This window comes from Syngnathus leptorhynchus, chromosome 19, assembly GCF_054491065.1.
Source record: "Syngnathus leptorhynchus isolate UIUO chromosome 19, UIUO_Slep, whole genome shotgun sequence".
Classification (NCBI taxonomy): Eukaryota; Metazoa; Chordata; class Actinopteri; order Syngnathiformes; family Syngnathidae; genus Syngnathus; species Syngnathus leptorhynchus.
The window spans coordinates 2,696,701-2,715,077 of record NC_141213.1 but is presented as its reverse complement, the minus strand read 5'-3'; the positions used below and the strand labels follow the sequence as shown (position 1 = coordinate 2,715,077).

General features: G+C 42.5%; 1 protein-coding gene across 5 annotated transcripts in view; it reads right to left on the bottom strand.

The window, feature by feature from the left end:
- Window positions 1-18,377, bottom strand: part of zic1 (zic family member 1 (odd-paired homolog, Drosophila)) — a 158,989-nt gene that overhangs the window by 93,176 nt on the left and 47,436 nt on the right. For 4 of the 5 annotated variants that reach the window (XR_015069148.1, XM_085938968.1, XM_085938969.1 and 1 more), the window contains one exon: window positions 4,052-4,199. The exons of the other annotated variant lie outside the window; for it this stretch is intronic. Coding sequence is in view for 2 of the 4 variants with exons in the window: in XM_085938968.1 (XP_085795094.1) it covers window positions 4,052-4,153 (102 nt within the window). In the remaining 2 variants the exon portion in view is untranslated. The remainder of the gene's footprint in view (window positions 1-4,051; window positions 4,200-18,377) is intronic. 5 annotated transcript variants of the gene reach the window in all.

Genomic DNA, 18,377 nt, shown 5'->3' with positions numbered 1-18,377 from the left:
ACAAACGATACTGTTGTCGGAATTTATAAATGAATGTGTAACGGTTTATCCTTGGGTCTTTTTCTATGACCGTAATGTTTTCTAATTTCAAATATTTGGCTCAATCAAGATTTTGAAAATGCTGCTCTTCATCACCAGTTACCATGGAAAAGGTATTCTTGCGTCTAATGGCATCAGGACATCTGGCTCTCGGCACAAAGGTCGTCTTCAAAATGTTTTTGGTATGAAATTAGAAATGAAATTAAATCGTGCTTCAGTTAACTATTCAGTCGTTTAACAAAGAACTGAGGGATATTTTGCTATTCCTTCCTCTGTTTTCTCACTCCTTTCAGAAATTTCAGCCTTTCTGAACTTGACCCTGACCCCAATCTTCACTCCATCCAAATAGAAATAACCCAGATGTGAATAAAACTCATTCAGTCAGTCACGGGTTTTTTTTTTCTCCATCTCGGAATAAATTTTCTTATTACTACCACAAGAATCTTATGTTAAAGATCTTCAGTCCGAAAAGCTTGGCTGGACCATTAACAGGCATTTTTACAGCCTACGGTATGTGCAAGATTTCAAAAGTGCTGCTTGTGAATGCCAAATAACACTTTGAGTAATTCCGACACAAAGCTCAGACATATAAAGACTATACGTGCTTGGTGTCGGTCCAGATACCAAAATGAAATATACGAGATGGATGCTAGATTGAGACATACCACCGACGCCCGCTATCTTCTCGATCGCCATAACACACTTCCTGTGTGATTTTCTTGCGGTTGATCCAAACAAGTAAGCAATAAGAGACAAAGCCCTATCTGCAGCCATCCCATTGTCAGCGCTGGCTGCAGGAGTGATTTATCTTGGCCACAGGAGGCAACAAGAACGTTACAATCAGTGATGGGGATGATGACGAGTCGCCATTTCGCCAATTTCAAGTGCGGTGACCCAAATATCACCCAAGTGTTTGATTGCATCTGTTTAGCTGCGAGTGAAGACGACATCATGTTCAACCTTAGCTGTCCTTAGAGGAGAGATAACCCACAAAAAAAATATTATAAATATTTGAATGCATTTATTCATGGTTGATGAGGTTTGCAAGGCCAGCACAAGCGGCCTTAATGGCTGCCATAGTTCTATATTCAATGAGAAAAGCAAATGCTATTTTTTTGACCAATGTAAGTCTTTGTCATTCATTTTACAAAGAGAACCATGGTCAGTTTTAATTGAAACCCACGGCTGAATTCATTCGATGAGATGTTTATTACGATTATTTGTGCTCGCAGTTTGTACCGTATCGCACCGCGAATGCAACGAGGTTGGCAGTCTTTTGGGGAGGGAAGTTAGTCCCTGACAGCCAGTCAAACAGAACTTTGGGTCCATGTTTGACGACATCAAAGAGTGTCTTGACTTGGTATGTTGCTAACAGATGGCAAGAAGCGATGAATCATGCAAAGGACATCCGTAATGCACTGTTGCTTGTCATACCCCTGTGACAGCCGAGAGTGTGTTCTTTAAAAACATCAGAGAATCTAACAGACTCTGATGGTTGGGACACTGACAGAATCATTTAAAAGGGACATCATTATCAACCGGGAAGTATGGTCCGATGTGGCACAACCTTAATTATTGGCTTGGCAGGCAAATAATATTTATACAGTATATAGGAAATCATTCCGTAATTCCCACTCAAGAGGCTTCTCCTCAAGAGATTGACAGAATTGAACAATGCAGAGATTATCTGGTTCATTGTTCTTTTTGTCAGGTAGGTTGGGTTTTAGTTTCCTATGCCGTCGAAATGTCAATGTAGTCGGGAGTCGGAATGTGCGCCACGGGAAGACTGTTGTTTACGGAAGTAACACCGCCGTCGCTCTCGGAGGTATGCAACCATTTTACATTACAAAAGAGAGAAGCTGCGACGGGGAAATGTAATTATTCACCTGATATTTTCCATTCAGTAGGACAATCTATTCAGGCTTGTTCGTTTTTCCTGCTTCTGTATGTGAAATGATACTGAACACAGAGCTGACTTAATAAGGCAGAGGCGGCTGGCTCAGAGTCCCACCAATCAACATTCCGTCAGAAAGGGCCAAGAAAAAGGCTCACCCAATGTGGAAGTTGCTATGTCTACTCGAAAAGACACGGACAGCGTGTGAGGTTCTATTTTGAAAGCCAGAACACACAGAGGGAACACGCTACGGTTTTGCAATTCGATCAAATTTACCGGACGAACTGTTAGATCTTTCGGCGGAAACCAATGACCTCAAACGTAGCCTCGAGCGCAAGTGTACTTGCTTCCTAAATAATGTAAGATAATCAGCCAAGCGGGGCATTTGCGTTGGAGAAGTTAAATCAAAGCAACAAGTAGAAGGTCAAAGCTGATTGGACCGAGGAATCGAAACTCCGCCTCCCCGTAGTGCAAGCAGTTCAGTCAAGTGAAACACTGCAATTTTAGGGGGCAAAAAAATTTAACAGCTGCGAAGAGAATAGTCATGGTAAGATGGAACGCACTTAGCGTTAAAATGCTCTGGTAGGAATGGCCAAAGTTGATTTGCAGTTAATCAGTGGCTCCTGGAAAGCAACTAATCAGTGTTTACTGGGAGCTTTGCAGCAATCAGTTTCCACGAAACCGATCCAACTTGGGCCCGCCACGTGATTATTGTTGCCTTTATTCTGATTGCCAAGATGGACATTCAGCAATTTTGTTGTTCTTTCTTTGAATGCACCTTTGCATCCGGCTATATAAGACCTATTCGAAACTGATCCAACTAGTAGACCCGTTTTGTATTTCAAAACAAAAATCAGCCCAAGGCCACAACTGCTCTCGGAAAGAAACAAATACTGTGAAATTGTCAGTTCACTGAGTGCACTAGTCGCTCGTCACGCTACCGAAAAACGAAGGCGTCATTTCATGAATTCATGTATTAACTGTGGCTGGCTGCAGATGTTCTTGCGCGCCAGCGTTGAAAAAGGTCAGACTGTTCTTTTCCCGTTAGACAACACATACTAATTATTGGAACAATGCACAGAAGATGTCAATGCGCATTGAATACGAGGTTTGTGTCACTCAGTATTTGCGCATGGCTTGGCTCAAATTATGCAGAAGCCCATGGGCGTGTTAGGGAAATGGGACGGCAGTGATGGGCAACATCCCGTCCGCGTGATCGGTGAATACAGAGGAACTTCCAAATTTTAATTCGATTGAGAAAATATAAAAGCTTTATTAACACTACAATCAATACTGAATGTAGAATTTTAACACTATTAATCAAGGTTAATCGGATCATTTAAAATCTTATTGTGCCCATTCATGGTTGAGCATAGAATTAAACTAAACCTTAAATATGCTAAAGCACTTTCCCACTTGTGTAACATTGACCTGAAGAATAGATAATTAACATGCTTACTTACCTTTTTGACTTACCTTCTCAACCGCTCAAATCACCAATGGTCAAGCAATAACAAGTCATCCATCATTTATCGACAAAAACAAGACTTACCTTAACAAATTTCTAAGCAAACTTTTTGGTGGGTATGATAAAAAAAGGATCAAAAACAGATTGGCGCTGACATATAAATGATGGCTAGTCTGAATGATTCAATTTTATAAAAGGAAAATAGAGGATGGTGAATAAAATGTTGTATAATAATTTACAGCCCCAATTTTTTTTTTTCTCAAAATTTCAAATTTTCTGGTATGGAGACAGGGTAAAAATCATGTTGGATAAATTCCAGCAATACCGAATTATTTCTGCCACTGGTTCCACTTTTACCGGGCAATATTTTCCTGCCATAAAAAAACTTTAATAGAACAATAATTTGTCGTGACAAATGTGTAAGAGGTCATAAATCTTCCTGCGAGAAGATGATAAAAATCATGATGCTTCTGTCAGCCATTCTGCAAAAATCATTTTACTTGCGTCCATATTTTTTTATTTTATTTTATTTTATTTTTATGACTGAACGTAACGATGATAAAAGACACACCCGGATGGATGCCTCACTTTGAGACCCACTTGTGCTTTTCTTTCCCGGTTACGGAAAATGAGGTTTTCAATGTACTCACTCGCTTTTTCCCGCTTCTGTAGGATGAAGGAGGAGGCAGCCCGCCTTTTCTGGATTCCCTCGGCTGCTCCTCACCTGTGGCACCAAGCTCCATCGCCGCCATAAATCAAACAAGTCAAATCTGATTTATCTTCGTGTTCTTTCAGTACCTGATGACAGATAAAAGGGATACTTCGTTATGAATTGAAGACATCTGAGAGGAGCAAAATATTTTATTGACATGACGTCATTTGCCCATACCAAACGAAACCATTCTGCTTTATGAAAACCTAGCTCGAGCTCGATGCATTCCGTTAAATCAACCTCCAAAAGATGAGAGCGAGCGTGTCGAATATACGGCGGGTTGAAAGGAGAGAAAAATATCAGCGCTCTTAAAAAGCAGATAGAAAAAATAATACAACTCATTTCAAGAGCTACAGCACACATCAATGAGATGGAGCGATAAGATGGTGTGCATTATGGTTTGAATAAGAGAGAGCAGATCGATTTGGAATCCAAACATTAGCATTTTGGTTTTTTTTTGGGGGGGGGGGCAATGGAAAGCGCAGCCTTTGAAGTTCTCTCTCGATTGATAATTCACTCTAGTGTGAGAGTCGGAGAGATTCAAAAGAGTTGTCTATTGAGATTTCAAAAGGTAAGTGAGTAGCTACAAGGGCTAAGTGTTGTGGATACAACATGCCATTCATTCTTTGCTTGAATTTTTTTTTTTCTTGACTTTCAGACAAGTAAATATCCTGCTCTTCAGTCCAAAAAAAACGCTTTTTTTTTTTTTAATGGGCTACATTTACAATTGGTGTAAAAAAGGAAAAACGAAAGTACAGTTGGACGTAGAACCGAGGGGACGAAAATATGCCACGGAGCAAATTTATGAATGACAAAGAGAAATGACATTTTCGAATGGAGTCAGGGGAGTGTGACCGTCACATTATAAGTGACCTGTTTTTCATGGGTGGTTATTCAAATGAGAGAAAGAGTGACAGCTAAGAGAGAATTCTGGGAAGTGCGGGCCAGATACTCAGAACTCGGCCCTCTGCCCCCACAGTGCAGCTAGCAAGCAGATAGACGGTTAAGGCGCTTTGACACGAAATGCAAAGCAGATGGCACTCGGTGGGTGGCGCCAGGCAGTGTCTGATATCGGAGGCCACGCTGAGTCGAGCCCTGTCCGCCTTGATTGGTGTCTGCCTGACCCGCTGCTCGCTTGATTACCAGCGGCACGTGCGACGGGGCGCCGGCTCTTCTTGTTTGTGTGCTGACAGCACGCTTGGAAAAAGTCACCGTCGGTGCGGATTGAGCCACGCGGTCAACGCAACATTTGACAGCAAACGACGTGGCTTGACATCTCCGGCGAAAAAAGGAATCAAGCCGAGTGAGGGAGGAGATCGACGCTAATGTGCATTTTAATGCCGTCGTCAAGGTGAATTGTGGGATATTGAATATCGGGAAGATCATCCGGGCAATTCCAACTCAGATTTATATCCAATTGCTATTATTTCCCGTAGGGAAAAAAAAACTGTTTAAATACTTTAATGGATGTAACAGATGTGAAATATTTTTTGTTATCCCCATTGAAGTTGCCTTCCCACGTGCTGTCACTCAGCTTTAGTGGAAAATGAGCGATCCCCTCACCGGTTGTTGAAATATGAGCAGTGACATTTTGAACCGATCGTTGTCCTTTCGGAAATGTCCGAGAAGTGCATAAATGTTTCCTTTATGAAAGCCATCCGTCAGGTGAACCGTTATGGCTTTGTGCTCATGAAAACCGGCGGCGCTGTGCCACTTGTGATTCGCAGGTCAGTCTTTCGGTTTGCTTCAGTCACCCTGAGATGGGAATTGATATTGCTATTGATCCTCTCAAACCAATGAAGGCTAAATAAATGCTACTGGATTGATTTGATCATTGGAATCTGGGCACCTGGATCAGACCGGGACCAAGATCCACGTGTGGTACACACAGAGGACTCAGACTTGTCTTCTTCCAGCAGCCCTGGGCTGAGAATGGCCGACGCATCCCCTTCGCCCCTCTCGCTCGCCACGGCTTGCTTTTGGCTGCCACGAGCAGATGTCGCACGTTGCCTCCTAGCAACGGCCGCAGCCGCTTGGCAACAAGCACACACCTGCTCTACTGTCGTACTTTATTCGCATCCACAAACATGCATGTCACGGCACGTCTAAACAGTTAATCCCCGCCGAAAGCCGTACATGCATAAATAAGAGCGCCCGGATCAAAAGTATGAGCAGGTATTAGCCACGTCACACAATTTGCATGCTCGGAAAATGTCACGTCGTCGGGTAGTACACAACGAGCAGGCGCTCGGTAATACTGAACATTTTAGTAGGAGACGATGAACCGAAGTGCACGTTTTCTTAGCGATTTGGGATCTCCAAAATAATTTTCAGCTATATATAGAGAGGCAAGGAGACGTTCTCGTCGCTTCGTTAACCAAGTGTGAAATAGCTCTGGCAAAGTTAAGGAGGGCGACAACCATTAATACTGATAAAAACGGGACGAGGTGCTCAAGGTGAAATGTGACCGAGCACCAAGAAAGTGATTTATGTCACCTTCGCTTGCAATCCTGGATTAAGACACCCCCCCCCCACACACACACACTTTTCAACCTTGTCTTACTTGGACCGTTCACTATTACATCCAAATCCTAGCGCCGATCCACTTTTAATAATGCGGCTTGATTCTTGAGCTCTGAAAAATTCATTTTAATGTGACCCTGAGCATAATTTCTACAATCAGTTGTTTCATCAGCGTTGTGTCCAGAAGCTTTGTGACACCAGAGTAATGTGATGCTGATAAAAGTTATTACTTTACCAAGGGACCGACTATTAACTGGAACTCATAACATCATCTTGAATTGCGCTTTTGTGTTGGTCTGAGGCCTCTCTACTGAGTCTAAACTAAAGGCCGGAACTTTGTGGATGCTACGCTAACTCTGGGAAAACTGGGTTGTATTTCATCTTTTCCTTTCAAGTCCGGTTTGAAACATTCCAGCCTTGCGTCATTATCTTCACATGAGCTACGCCGTATCTTTCATAGAGGATGTGTCCGGGGTTTGTCACATCCCTAATTGGGCAAATCAACGTGGCATACATGCCGGCGGATCCGCTTTATTAGACTAATCAGCTCTCTCGAGGCAGTATGAGACCCTTGTCAAATTGTTAATAAGGTCCTTGGTCAAGATCAGGTCGGGGCGCCGCAGCCTTCTGGTAAGACTGCCTGCGAGAGTCTTCGGAGAGGAGCCCCGTGAAGTCGAAAAATGAAACTTATAAGGGGAATGTAAAGTCACGGCTGTATCGAAGCTCCCGGACAACAGCTGTGCTCTAGTCAGCCGTCCAAATGAGTTGGTATGCTATTCAGAGGTTTGTCCTCAACATGTTGCCCCATGAATAATGAATAGCACCCGTGGAGGAATATGCACACGCACATTTAATTCCGCCGGCAAACGCGTGAGGATATTGCCTTCCGCGAGCGACTGCTCATTTCAATTAAACAATATAACGCTTCTTACTTAACCCAACGCTTTCCGGTGGCGCAATAACATAAGATGAAATTGCTGCAGTTTGCTTACTGAGACCCCCGTAGATAGCGCTGAACATCCACTTTAGAGTTTGAGGAGAAATGGAAACCGAATCGCAGTCACGGATTAAAGCCGTGTAATTGCGTCACCAAGATACAAAACACAGCGACAGAGCAACAAAACACAATTAACCCTTGTAAGTGGGGCCAAAAATGGCAGCCTCTGTTTCGACTTTTAGAAATTTGCAATTGGATCCTTGAGCCAGTTAATAATTTTCAAAATCTTAAAAAATAAAATGACGATTTAATTTTAAATATAATACACAGCCTACACTTCCACTAACGACCCAGGCTAAAGCTTGTCTTTAAATCAACATTCTTAGCTGACAGGAATTACTACTTTGCTATTTCGGTCGTGCTTTGTAAGGAATATGTTCAAATGGGTCCATTCCTGAATAGCAATCTTGTCAGGAGAGGGAGAAGGTTTGAGCTTCCAAGTCAAACTTGGTACATTTGAGGCCTTCCCTACAACAAATATTACAAAAGCTGTCGCCTCCAGGTGTGGCTTAGAATGATAAAGCAATAAAAAGAAAGACACGCGAATGAGGCGAATAGCGAAAGAGCGCCGAAGGAGCAGCTTCCTGAGGAGAGTCGAAGCACATCTCCAAGCAAAGCCTCGGAATGATACTTCCCAGGGAGGAAGCTTTGCTGGCTGGCTCTCGTTAAGCTGCCGCAAAGGCGGACTTCATGTCTCACCTCATGTGGCCTTCACACCGACACCGGTCATGATCTGCTGCACTTCCAACTCTCTCTTGAATTGTTTCTATCCAAATCAAAATTTCAAATGCAAAAGCTGACTTTCCAGCAACCGTCCACCGCAGGCCGCTTAGCATTAGCAGATTAGCATTAGCGACAACGTTAGCTTCTGCTACCGTAATCAGACGTCTCCTTCCTTCCACCTTGGTGTATTTTGGCGCTCTCCGATCGTCCTTCCCGTTTGGACGTCAACCTCGTGCAAAGTGTATAAATTGCCTCTCACATTAAATGAAAGCTCCCTTCATGATTCGGTCGTTTAGAGGAGGAAATTTGTGCCCAGTGAAGCCAATTGGGATAATATTTCGCAATGACCCTGTTTTTTTTTCCCCTCTCTCCGCCGCCGTAATGTAATTTCAATTTCCCGACGTCCCTTCAGGTCATCGAATGCGCCACGGGAAGGTAAACCTCATTTCCATGCTTCAGTATATATCTTTGCGGCACTGAGTTGCAACATACGCACACGACGATTTCCTCATAATCAATTATTCGAGCTCTGACGACAAAGAATGCACAATGCTGATAAGAGTGTAGACTTTTTTTTCCCCCATTTTAAATAGCGAGTGAAAAGACAATTTGAACAAAACCCTTGGGCAATATTTTTTTCCATTCTATGTCAAAAATAATTATTCAACATAGCCGCTAAGGGAAAACTTGATCATTCCAATAAGTTGTTGGAAGGGTGGTGAGCGAACCCTTCCTGCGAAGGACAATCCTATTTTTTTTTATCTTGAGTTTTGGCATGCTTCGCAGCCGTCATATGAAAGTGACAAATTAGGCCCCTTCTGCCTTTTGATTTCAACACAACGCCATGACTCAAAGTCACGCTGACCTTTTACAAGCAACATCTGTGGGGAGTTGGGATTTATGCTCGCCCGCGTGGGCCTCGTGCCAACACGCCGGCCGCTGTTTTTCCACCATTAAACATGAGTTATGTCACACTTCCCATTTAATCACGCTTTTTTTTTTTCTTGTCTTTATTTTTTTTTCTTTTAAGACCAAGCCAAACCTCAGCGCTCGGACAACGATTCAGCGCGAGCCGACCCATTTGACAAATTACACCTGCAGTCGCACTTAAAGGTAATGTTTGCGGCCCCCGAGGACAAGAGACTAACAATTCCATTAAATGTTTTCAATCGACCTTCACGGGTGTTGCTTTGTGCACAGTCAATGTTCAGAACAATCAATAATGCCGCTATTACTCATTATTTCCATCAATGTCGGGCACAGTGTCGAGCACAGCGTCGAGCACAGCGTCGGACAAACGACAACCGACTACTTCGACTCATGCAACATGTTAGTTCACCCTCGTTGCATGTTTCGGAGCCACTTGTAGCAAGCAACAGGGCCGAGGGGATTTATATTTGAGCTTATTTTGCACATTCAGAATGATTTGCCGTACGTATGCAATACTCTCGCTTTAAGTGCTCAAATGAGATCTGCTCAACGACGTCATAAAAAAGTCAGTGAGCTGGTGGATTCCATTACGTAATTCTACAAATGAGCAGTACACATTGTGGACTACCTAAAGTTAGCCTGCAAGAAAAACTTAAAGTAAAAGCAATCTACCATTTTTATTTTTTTATTTTACCCCCACAACCCGTTTATGGATGTTTCTCGTATTCACTGAGGGACCTTGGGAGATGAACGGCCCTATTAAGGAAATAAATAAGAGCCTGTAAAGACACTTAGCTTGACCAAGAACAAGCATTAAATAATTACTGTAATTCACTTAAGTTTCTTTTTTAAGCTGTGTAATGATTTTCCGTTTCCCTCCTTGCACAAAATTGATTCGACGAGGAGAGAGCCAAACAAATGAGTTTCTCCATCTATCTGCAAGAAACGCATTTAAAAGAGACGTATTATGGATTTAAAGCAGTACAAATGAGTTTAAACATGTCTGTGACATGTTTTTGTCAAGTTAGCCAAAGGAATTAAAGACACCATTTTTGTGTTACTGAAATTAGCCTTTTTGTAAGTGCTGCTGCCCATCTCAGGCACATGGGGGCAGTATAAGACAAAGTGATGGCTAGACTGTACATACAATATAGATGGCTAAGCTCTTCACAGAAGATAAAGAATATATGACTGGGTTATTCTACTATTTTTATTTCATAACTATCACACATCAGTTGTTTAAATGTTGTGTTAATGTTCGCATTAAGCTAAAGGCTAAGCTATGTGCTTGTTTAAAATACACACAAAGTGTAATTATGTTTAGTTGGACAGGAAACTTCAAGTGGAAGTGGCATTAAACTGTAAAAAAATCATTTTGAACCTAATTATTTTCCCCAACTCATCCCAGGACGCAGCACTGAAGTCGACAAGTTGGGGCGGAGAAGGGAGGGGCAAGAGGTGAGGGGTAGCCCGAGCAAATTAAGGGGGCAACTTCTCTTTTTCCTCGGCGGCATCAAATCAAACGATCTTTCCAAGGTGGCTGACAGCCGCCATCCATCTTTCCGAGCTGATGTCCGTAGGGTGTAATCACACGGCGGCGGCGCCACCGCGCCACCCATCTCCCGCTCACCTCAGTTGCGGATCAAACGAAGCTTTTGAAGAGTGCGCTTGCTCTCTACTTTCCACAGGCTAATGAATCAAACCGGCCCGTTAATTATTCCTCTCGTAAAACGGGGAAACTGAAATACAAGTTTTTATTTTTGGGGATTATCCAGGTGTTTGATTCTGTCTTGAAAATATCGCAACACTATCACTAGAAGGAATGTTTGTGACTGTAAGCACCAGCAGGCATACATTTGCATAGACAATACCAAAAATCTAATTTGCAAATATTGCTTTCTAAAATGATTCTAAATAGAACGTCACAGCAGGGGGAGGGGGTGGGTTGATTCTGCTCACACTAATAGTGCAATTAGTGTGATTATTTCCAGATGAGCTCAACTAATGTAGTCAATATATGGTTATTGAAAGGTAATTACAACAAGGTGCCGGGTTGACAGCTGAGGCATAAGTCGAAAAATTGAGAGTGAAAATTCATTTTATATGTCGAAATTAAAAATGCATATTCGTAAAAATATGCTGTGATGAGTTAAGATGACAATATGTCAAGTTGACTTCTTCATCTCCACAATAAGCCCTCAACGCAGAAGTAAACTTTTTCTTTCCGGAGCTAATGAAGAAGTATCTATTTTACGCCATCAACAAGCTGCAAATGAGGTGGAAATGCCAAATATGAAATAGATTTAAGGACGCCCTCCCGTTCTTGTTGTGGGTCGATACTCTCCGCCTGACTCATGATGCTAAATGAGAAACAGGCGCCAAAACACCATCGATTACACCGGCTGCCGCTTGTTCTTCTCATTTCCCGCCTTTCAAAAAAGCCCTCTTATATCATGCGCAGTACCGACATTCACATTTCTATCCTTCTCAAAGAAGTGATGATTCTTTACAAAGAACTTTTAGTATCGTGGAACTGTTAGGTAAAAGGATGGCATATTTACATAAGTGCCTGGGCAGCAAATTTGTCCATCCATGACAAGATCATCTAAACTGTGAGGTGGGGGGCGGGGGGGATTTGGCTCCATTACCTAATTATACGACCCGACTGGCATTGGGTGTTAAAGATTGCACTATATATGCTTCTGGGAAAGAAGGTAGATTTTTGCTGACCCAGTTGAAACCCCGCTGAACTGTCAGCAGTGTACAGTTGAGAAGCGGGGGCCCCAAACAGTCAATCATTCCTAAAATACAACATTCCCTTCTCCTCTTCCTCCTAGTTAAACGTGAATCTGGTGTCAAAAATTGCAATCTGCCTCAGTCAGAGATGACGTGCTGTCTGTCAGCTTCCAAATGGATAGTAAACAATACGGAGAAAGTTTTCAAAGGGGCCACTTTTACAACAAATATTTGGATCTCAAGTTAAAAACTAATGTTATTTTTTATGTTTTTATTGTATATGTGTTTGTTTATTTACTTATTTATATTTATTTGTTCATTTATTTTTATGGTTTTATTTATCTATTCATTTATTTATTTATTTCGTCACTTTAATGTCGTACAGAGGCTGAGATCAACCGGAGTCAAATTCCTTGTTTGGCATGCACAAACATGGCCAAGAAAGCTGATTCAGATTCAGATTTATTTATTTATTTAGGGGTCTGGTTGACTTTTCCAAATTAGTGTTGTCACTGAGTGACAGCAGAGTGCAGCCGGGACACTCATCAAATCAATTTGTGTTCAGTAGCAAGTGGAAAGAAAAGCAGGTGGGGAAAGTCGGCGCTCACTCGGGCCACCCCATTCTCCGGAGGCTTGGATGAGATGCTTATATTTTTCAGCCCGGTGCAATCTGATAGAGCCAGAAATCCCATCACAACCCGTAACGAGATGGTGGTAAAATCGAGGAATAAAAGTCAAAGACCTCATTCGCTTTTTTTTCCGCCCCAATCTAGCTTTGTTACACTCGGGGTGGAGGTTAAGATGGCCACAATACGATTGTACTATTTTTAGCTCAGTTCCAGACTGTGTGTACCGTCAGGAAGTCGCTTTCCCTTGTCTGAGACGCGAGCCGGGTAATGAAGCAACTGCAGTCTGCGGTTCTTCCTTTGGGCTCAATTTACACACGACTTAACAATTTAAATCAGTCGAAATATAACATACAGTCGAGTGTAGCACAATTGTGACAGAGCATTGACAGATGGACCATTTAAAGGCCCTGACAGGCATTGCCACTCGGATTGGATTTGAACTGCTGAAAATTGAAAATTCTGTTAGAACAGTGGCTCACAATTTTATCGCACCCCGGCAGAGTCGGCGCACCATCTACCAGAGACTCTGGAAAGGAAAATATTTCTTTGGACTTAATTTGTCAATTTGCACTCTATCTTTACTGTAAAGTCCTGGACAAAATGTAAAACATATGTCGGACGAAGAGCGATGAGATCTCTGGGGTAGAACGGGAAAATGTCTTTTGGCATTTGACTGGCTGGTAATAAAGCTTAAAAAGCCAACAGGCTTTATTAAGGCCGAGATCTTATTGTGGCAGATTGTGATGAATCGCTTCTTTCAAATCTCTCTCGTCTTGTTGTTTGCAGCTGCCAAAGTGTCAACGCAGCGACTGGGGCCCAAGCACCTTTAACTCCACTTCCAAATTGGCTCCAAACACAAACTTATGTTCCTGCTTTGCCCTCACACACATACATATTAGGAAAACACCTCCATGTTCCCAAGATCTAATCCCATTTGATTGTGTCATTTATGTGGACGCCGTGCTGGGTCGGGCAGGGGAGCGCTTTCTTGCGGGCAACACAAGTCATGTCGATGACAAGTTGGCAGAGTATGTGTGCGGCAGGGAAGCACGCAATGGAGGCACCGGCACACCGAGGTGTGAAGTACAAAGGATGTCAACTACAGCTATTGCTTTCTGTAGGCACGACTGAAAAGGATTTGACAATCTTTGGTTAAAAAAAAAAAAAAAAGCTTCCTGCTTTCATTGTTTCATAAGTGTGCCACCATTTCATCAATCCATCAAAAAGCACTGAAACATCTACAATCCAAAGCGTACAGAGGGTGGAATTAAGTTCACCCGAAATGCCAATATTATTATTATTTTTGCAAGTGGCGTCTTTAGGATAATTTGCTTTTTTTGATTTGGTACTGCTGCGATCAATTAAACAGCACAGCGCTGAAGCTATTCATGTCTTTTTGAAAAGCGTTAAAGGTTCACGCTAGTTAAAAAGCCAGCCGCTGCGCATCATACGTCAAAGTGCCCGGAGGCGTCTTTGGAAAAAAATCTTTCATTTCAGACAATTAGGGTCAAAGTTTTTTTCATCGGCTTTCTTCTTTTTCGAGATTTGATCGACTTTCCAAATGGATATTATTGAATTAAAATCCATCTGGGCTTCCCGTTAGGATGTAATTACTCTGTCGCAATTTTTTTTGAACAGCTTCTCTCAATCCTGACACCACAATGAAAGGAAATGTGTCCGTTCGCAGGGCTCAATTTGCCGAACAAGCCGACAAATGGCCACTTAATAATCATCACCATGGTATCCTCGCTGCTCCAGCTGAGTGAAAGCACTCAGACAGCTTTGTTTTGTTTTTTGTTTTTTTGCTACGAAACGCTCTTCAGAAGCTTTGGACTATTTGAACCCAGGGAGGGAGTGCATTAGAAGCTTAAACTGAGAACTTTTTTGAGTGATAATGTCAACCAATCAAAGAAAGCGCAAGTATGGAGGAGCTGCAAAACTATTTCCAAAGGTCCAGTCTATGAAAAACAGGAGGCGGGCAACACGCACCGTAATAGCGCACCACTACAGTAAATCAGTGTATGCGATCTGCAGGAGCTACACTTCCATCTTTCCCGCAGTGTAAAAATCTGATGAAATTGGAATCCTTGAGCCTGGGCTCAGTTGGTCTCTGTATGCTCTGATTTGCCACAGTGTGTCATTACGCCAAGACGTGAGCTCGTACTCAGCACACTACTTTTGAAGCGGCGAGGGCCGACTCCTGTAAAAAAATATATATATATTTTTTGCAGGAACTATTGAGATATTTACTTTTATCTTTTGGCGTCGTGCCCCCTGCAATGTTCTGTTCTTGTCGTGCACCCAAAGCCGATGAGGAGCCGTGCAGCTAGAGAATGCTAAACAGGGATCCTACTGCCCACAAAACAGCAAATATCGATACATAGTCAGTGCTAGGTACGACTGAATTATATAGTATATATGTTTATTTTCTTTTTAACTTCGACATTCCCCGTCGTCGTGCTGATGCGTTTTGACAGTCGGTGACAGTTTAAAAGTGGGACAACGTTTTGAACTTTACTTTGTAGCTGCACGAATGCGTACAAATCAAATAGCGATTAAAGGTTCGCCTGTCAAACTAAACGTAAAACAAGGATAACATGTTGCCTATGACAGTCACCTAGCTTAATGCTAACGCACAATGCAAAACGCTACAGACCGGGTAACAAAACTAGCAACAGACATTTATAGTAGTACAAACAGTGCATTAGACATATATTCTTCATCCTCTGCGAAGAAAGATGAATATTACTGCGTTTTATTCACATGTGAGGCATTCTTACGGTATCTAAGAGACAAATCAGTCATGCCAAATGACTAACAATATTAAAAGAAATATGGAGGTCACAATACTGACATAAATGGAACAGCAAATACAGATGGTTATTTATCGACCGAAACATATTTGAATCATTTCACAAAAACAGAGCTTTTCATCCGTCAACACATTCTAAGAGAGCAACCAGCAACACATTGGGTGCAAACTGAAACTATTTTTTTCTACAGGTGGCGTGACAAAGCAACGCAGGGATTTAACTGTTAGCGCACTCAATTAGCACGTTTTGTTGAGCTGCACTATAAGGAGGTCTCAGCGGGGTTTTGTATATTATCAGCAGTCACTCAACAGGACGGGCACATAAGAGAAGGCATTAACGAGAACCTCTCTGCCACTTTGCAAGTTAAATAAAAAATAAAAAAAAAAAGGTGAAAATATGTTGTGCCATATGTTATCTGAAATCTAATTTCTCCCCAAGCACTGAAATTCGCAGCTTTAACAAACGTATGGACTAATCCAGCCAATAGAGTTCTACAAAAGCATCAACTAGTTTGTCAAAAATACTTTTACAGTGGTTGGATTCGAATAAAAGCATTGCAAAGGTTTCAAGAAGCAGATATTTTCATCTTCTGGAGTCATCGTGCGCCGAACCACACGGCTCCGAGTTGTCATGCTTGTGTAATTTGGAATAACGACAGCTTGATCTCATCTAGTGAAGCAAACACCATCGCAAATCCTATTTAGATGATTTACTGCAACTGTATTATTTTTTTTTCCGGAATGTCACCTTGGACCGCATCACTCTCCGAGACAAACAGGGCAAAAAAAATGCCGGGAAAAAAGAACTAAATGCAGGTTTTGAAAATGCATCAACGATGGCATCTGGAATGAGATCTGTCAGAATATCCATCATCCTTGTCAGAAAAAAAATAATCACACCATCACTCCAGTAGCCATTTAAAGAGATCCCTGTCTGAAAAGTCAAACAGCAGCGCAATACGAATTCTAATTGTATGAAATTTGTTTCATCAACCCTTCGTAATGGACCTATGCCGGTTTCCAGGATATTCTACTCGGTGTCAGAGTAAAAATGTTCCATAAAATATTAAAATGGCCCCTTTTCAAATGTCCCCATTTAATTAAATGCGACATGGCTGAAAATGCAGGAAGTGTTAACTGTAACGCTGCCGGGTGGGCGTTATGATTGAATACGGATTTTTTTTTTCTGTCATGTGTGAAGGCGAGGTAACCCACGCCGCTCCAAAACCTCCTTCCTATAATCCCAGCAGAGGCCCCCGGTCCACTGACAGATCAGGAAAGTGCAAGGAAAAGAAAGGAGCCCGGCTGCCAATTACCTCCCCCCCTTTTCCCAATAAAGTCCGTTCAATGGTTGAGTGACAGCGGCCCGCCCCCGAGGCTCTGAGTGGGCTGCCATTAAAAGCTGAGAACCGCAGGTTCCATCAGTTCCACGCGACTCTGCCACCGAGCGCTTTGACGTCGTAGGCGGCGTGGCAATAAAACGCTATTAGAACTGCGCCGCTTAGCCGCACCGTTAATGGGATTATTTCACCGCGTGTGATTATGCCTCAGGGAAACTAATTCACATTTGAATACAGCGGGACCACAACATGTTCTGAAATTTTCTAATTGGCTCCTTTCTAAAGCGTGGTCGGTAGTTTGTTCCTGGACGGTGAACCCGATTTATACTCATCTGAGGGCAGATTAATCGATTACCTGATCAGATCGGATAAGACAATCGATTCTAGATAGATAGCGACAGGTTTTCAGTATTCGCTACTTAATAGCAGCTGTTTACTGTCAGGCCATACTTTGGATCATGTTTGGTATTGCAAATGAACAAAGTGCAGATCGAAAAGGAACGATGTAAACAAGTGCGACTAACATTTTAAACAGAGTATATTTATACGCTCTAAAATTAATGTCATTGCTTTTTGAGTTTGCCTTTATTAACGTCTTATCGATACACCCCGAAGAAAAGAAAACCAATGGCGAGTGCATGTGTAATTCCGTATATGGTTCATAGGCTTCGAGTCCCTTCACCGCACCGTAGAATTGAGCACAGTAGGAGCAATCAACGTATGACATGCAATAAGTCCACGGGGGCTCAATTGGCGAGTTGGTCTGACGTGAAATCTGTATGGACTTCAAACTGCGGCTCTTTTGTCAAACTTTCATATAAAATTGCGCGGAGAAGTCGTGCCGAGTAGAAATACTAGACGAAAGCGTCGAAACGCACTCCCCCGCTGATCTAAGTGTCCACTTTTAATGGGCCATTTAGCGTTCATGCGCCAGAGATAATACCGAGAGAATTACAGCTCGGGCGTACAATGGTTAGCGTCGGAAAGCTACCACCTGTGTTTACTCGGCAGCTGTCGGCGTTGAGTACTTTAGCGACAACAGAGCTTCGTAGGCTAAACGCAAACAATGACTAAGCTGTGCCAGAACAAACAGTGGCGAACATCTAAATGAAGCGTTTGTCAACACATCAAAACATAATGACGGCGGGAAGTTAATCACAACAGTGTATGCTTTACTTTTTTTTTTGGACTATCGAAGGGCCTTGAACTCAATTCCCTTTGTCCCGGCTCACGGATCGATCTCGACGCAAATCTCATTAAGTGCTCCAGTTAAGAGCCTCGTGCATCCTGTTTCGTCCTGAATGGCGGGGCAATGCAAGCCCGCGGACCCTTCGGAAAAAATCAATGGAAAAGAATGAAGGTCCACTGCCAGACCGTCCCAGATAGGGACTATCAGCACAAAAATAGATACAAGTGGAAATTAAAGATGCAAGCTACGGCCCCTCTTTTCAAGTCGAACCCGAGAAATGATTGTCAATAACTTTGACGTCATGACGACTAAGACTTTCACGACTTTGATCTGCGCTGCTGGCAAAAACTTTTCTTTCTATGACACTAAGATGCCACAAAATGGC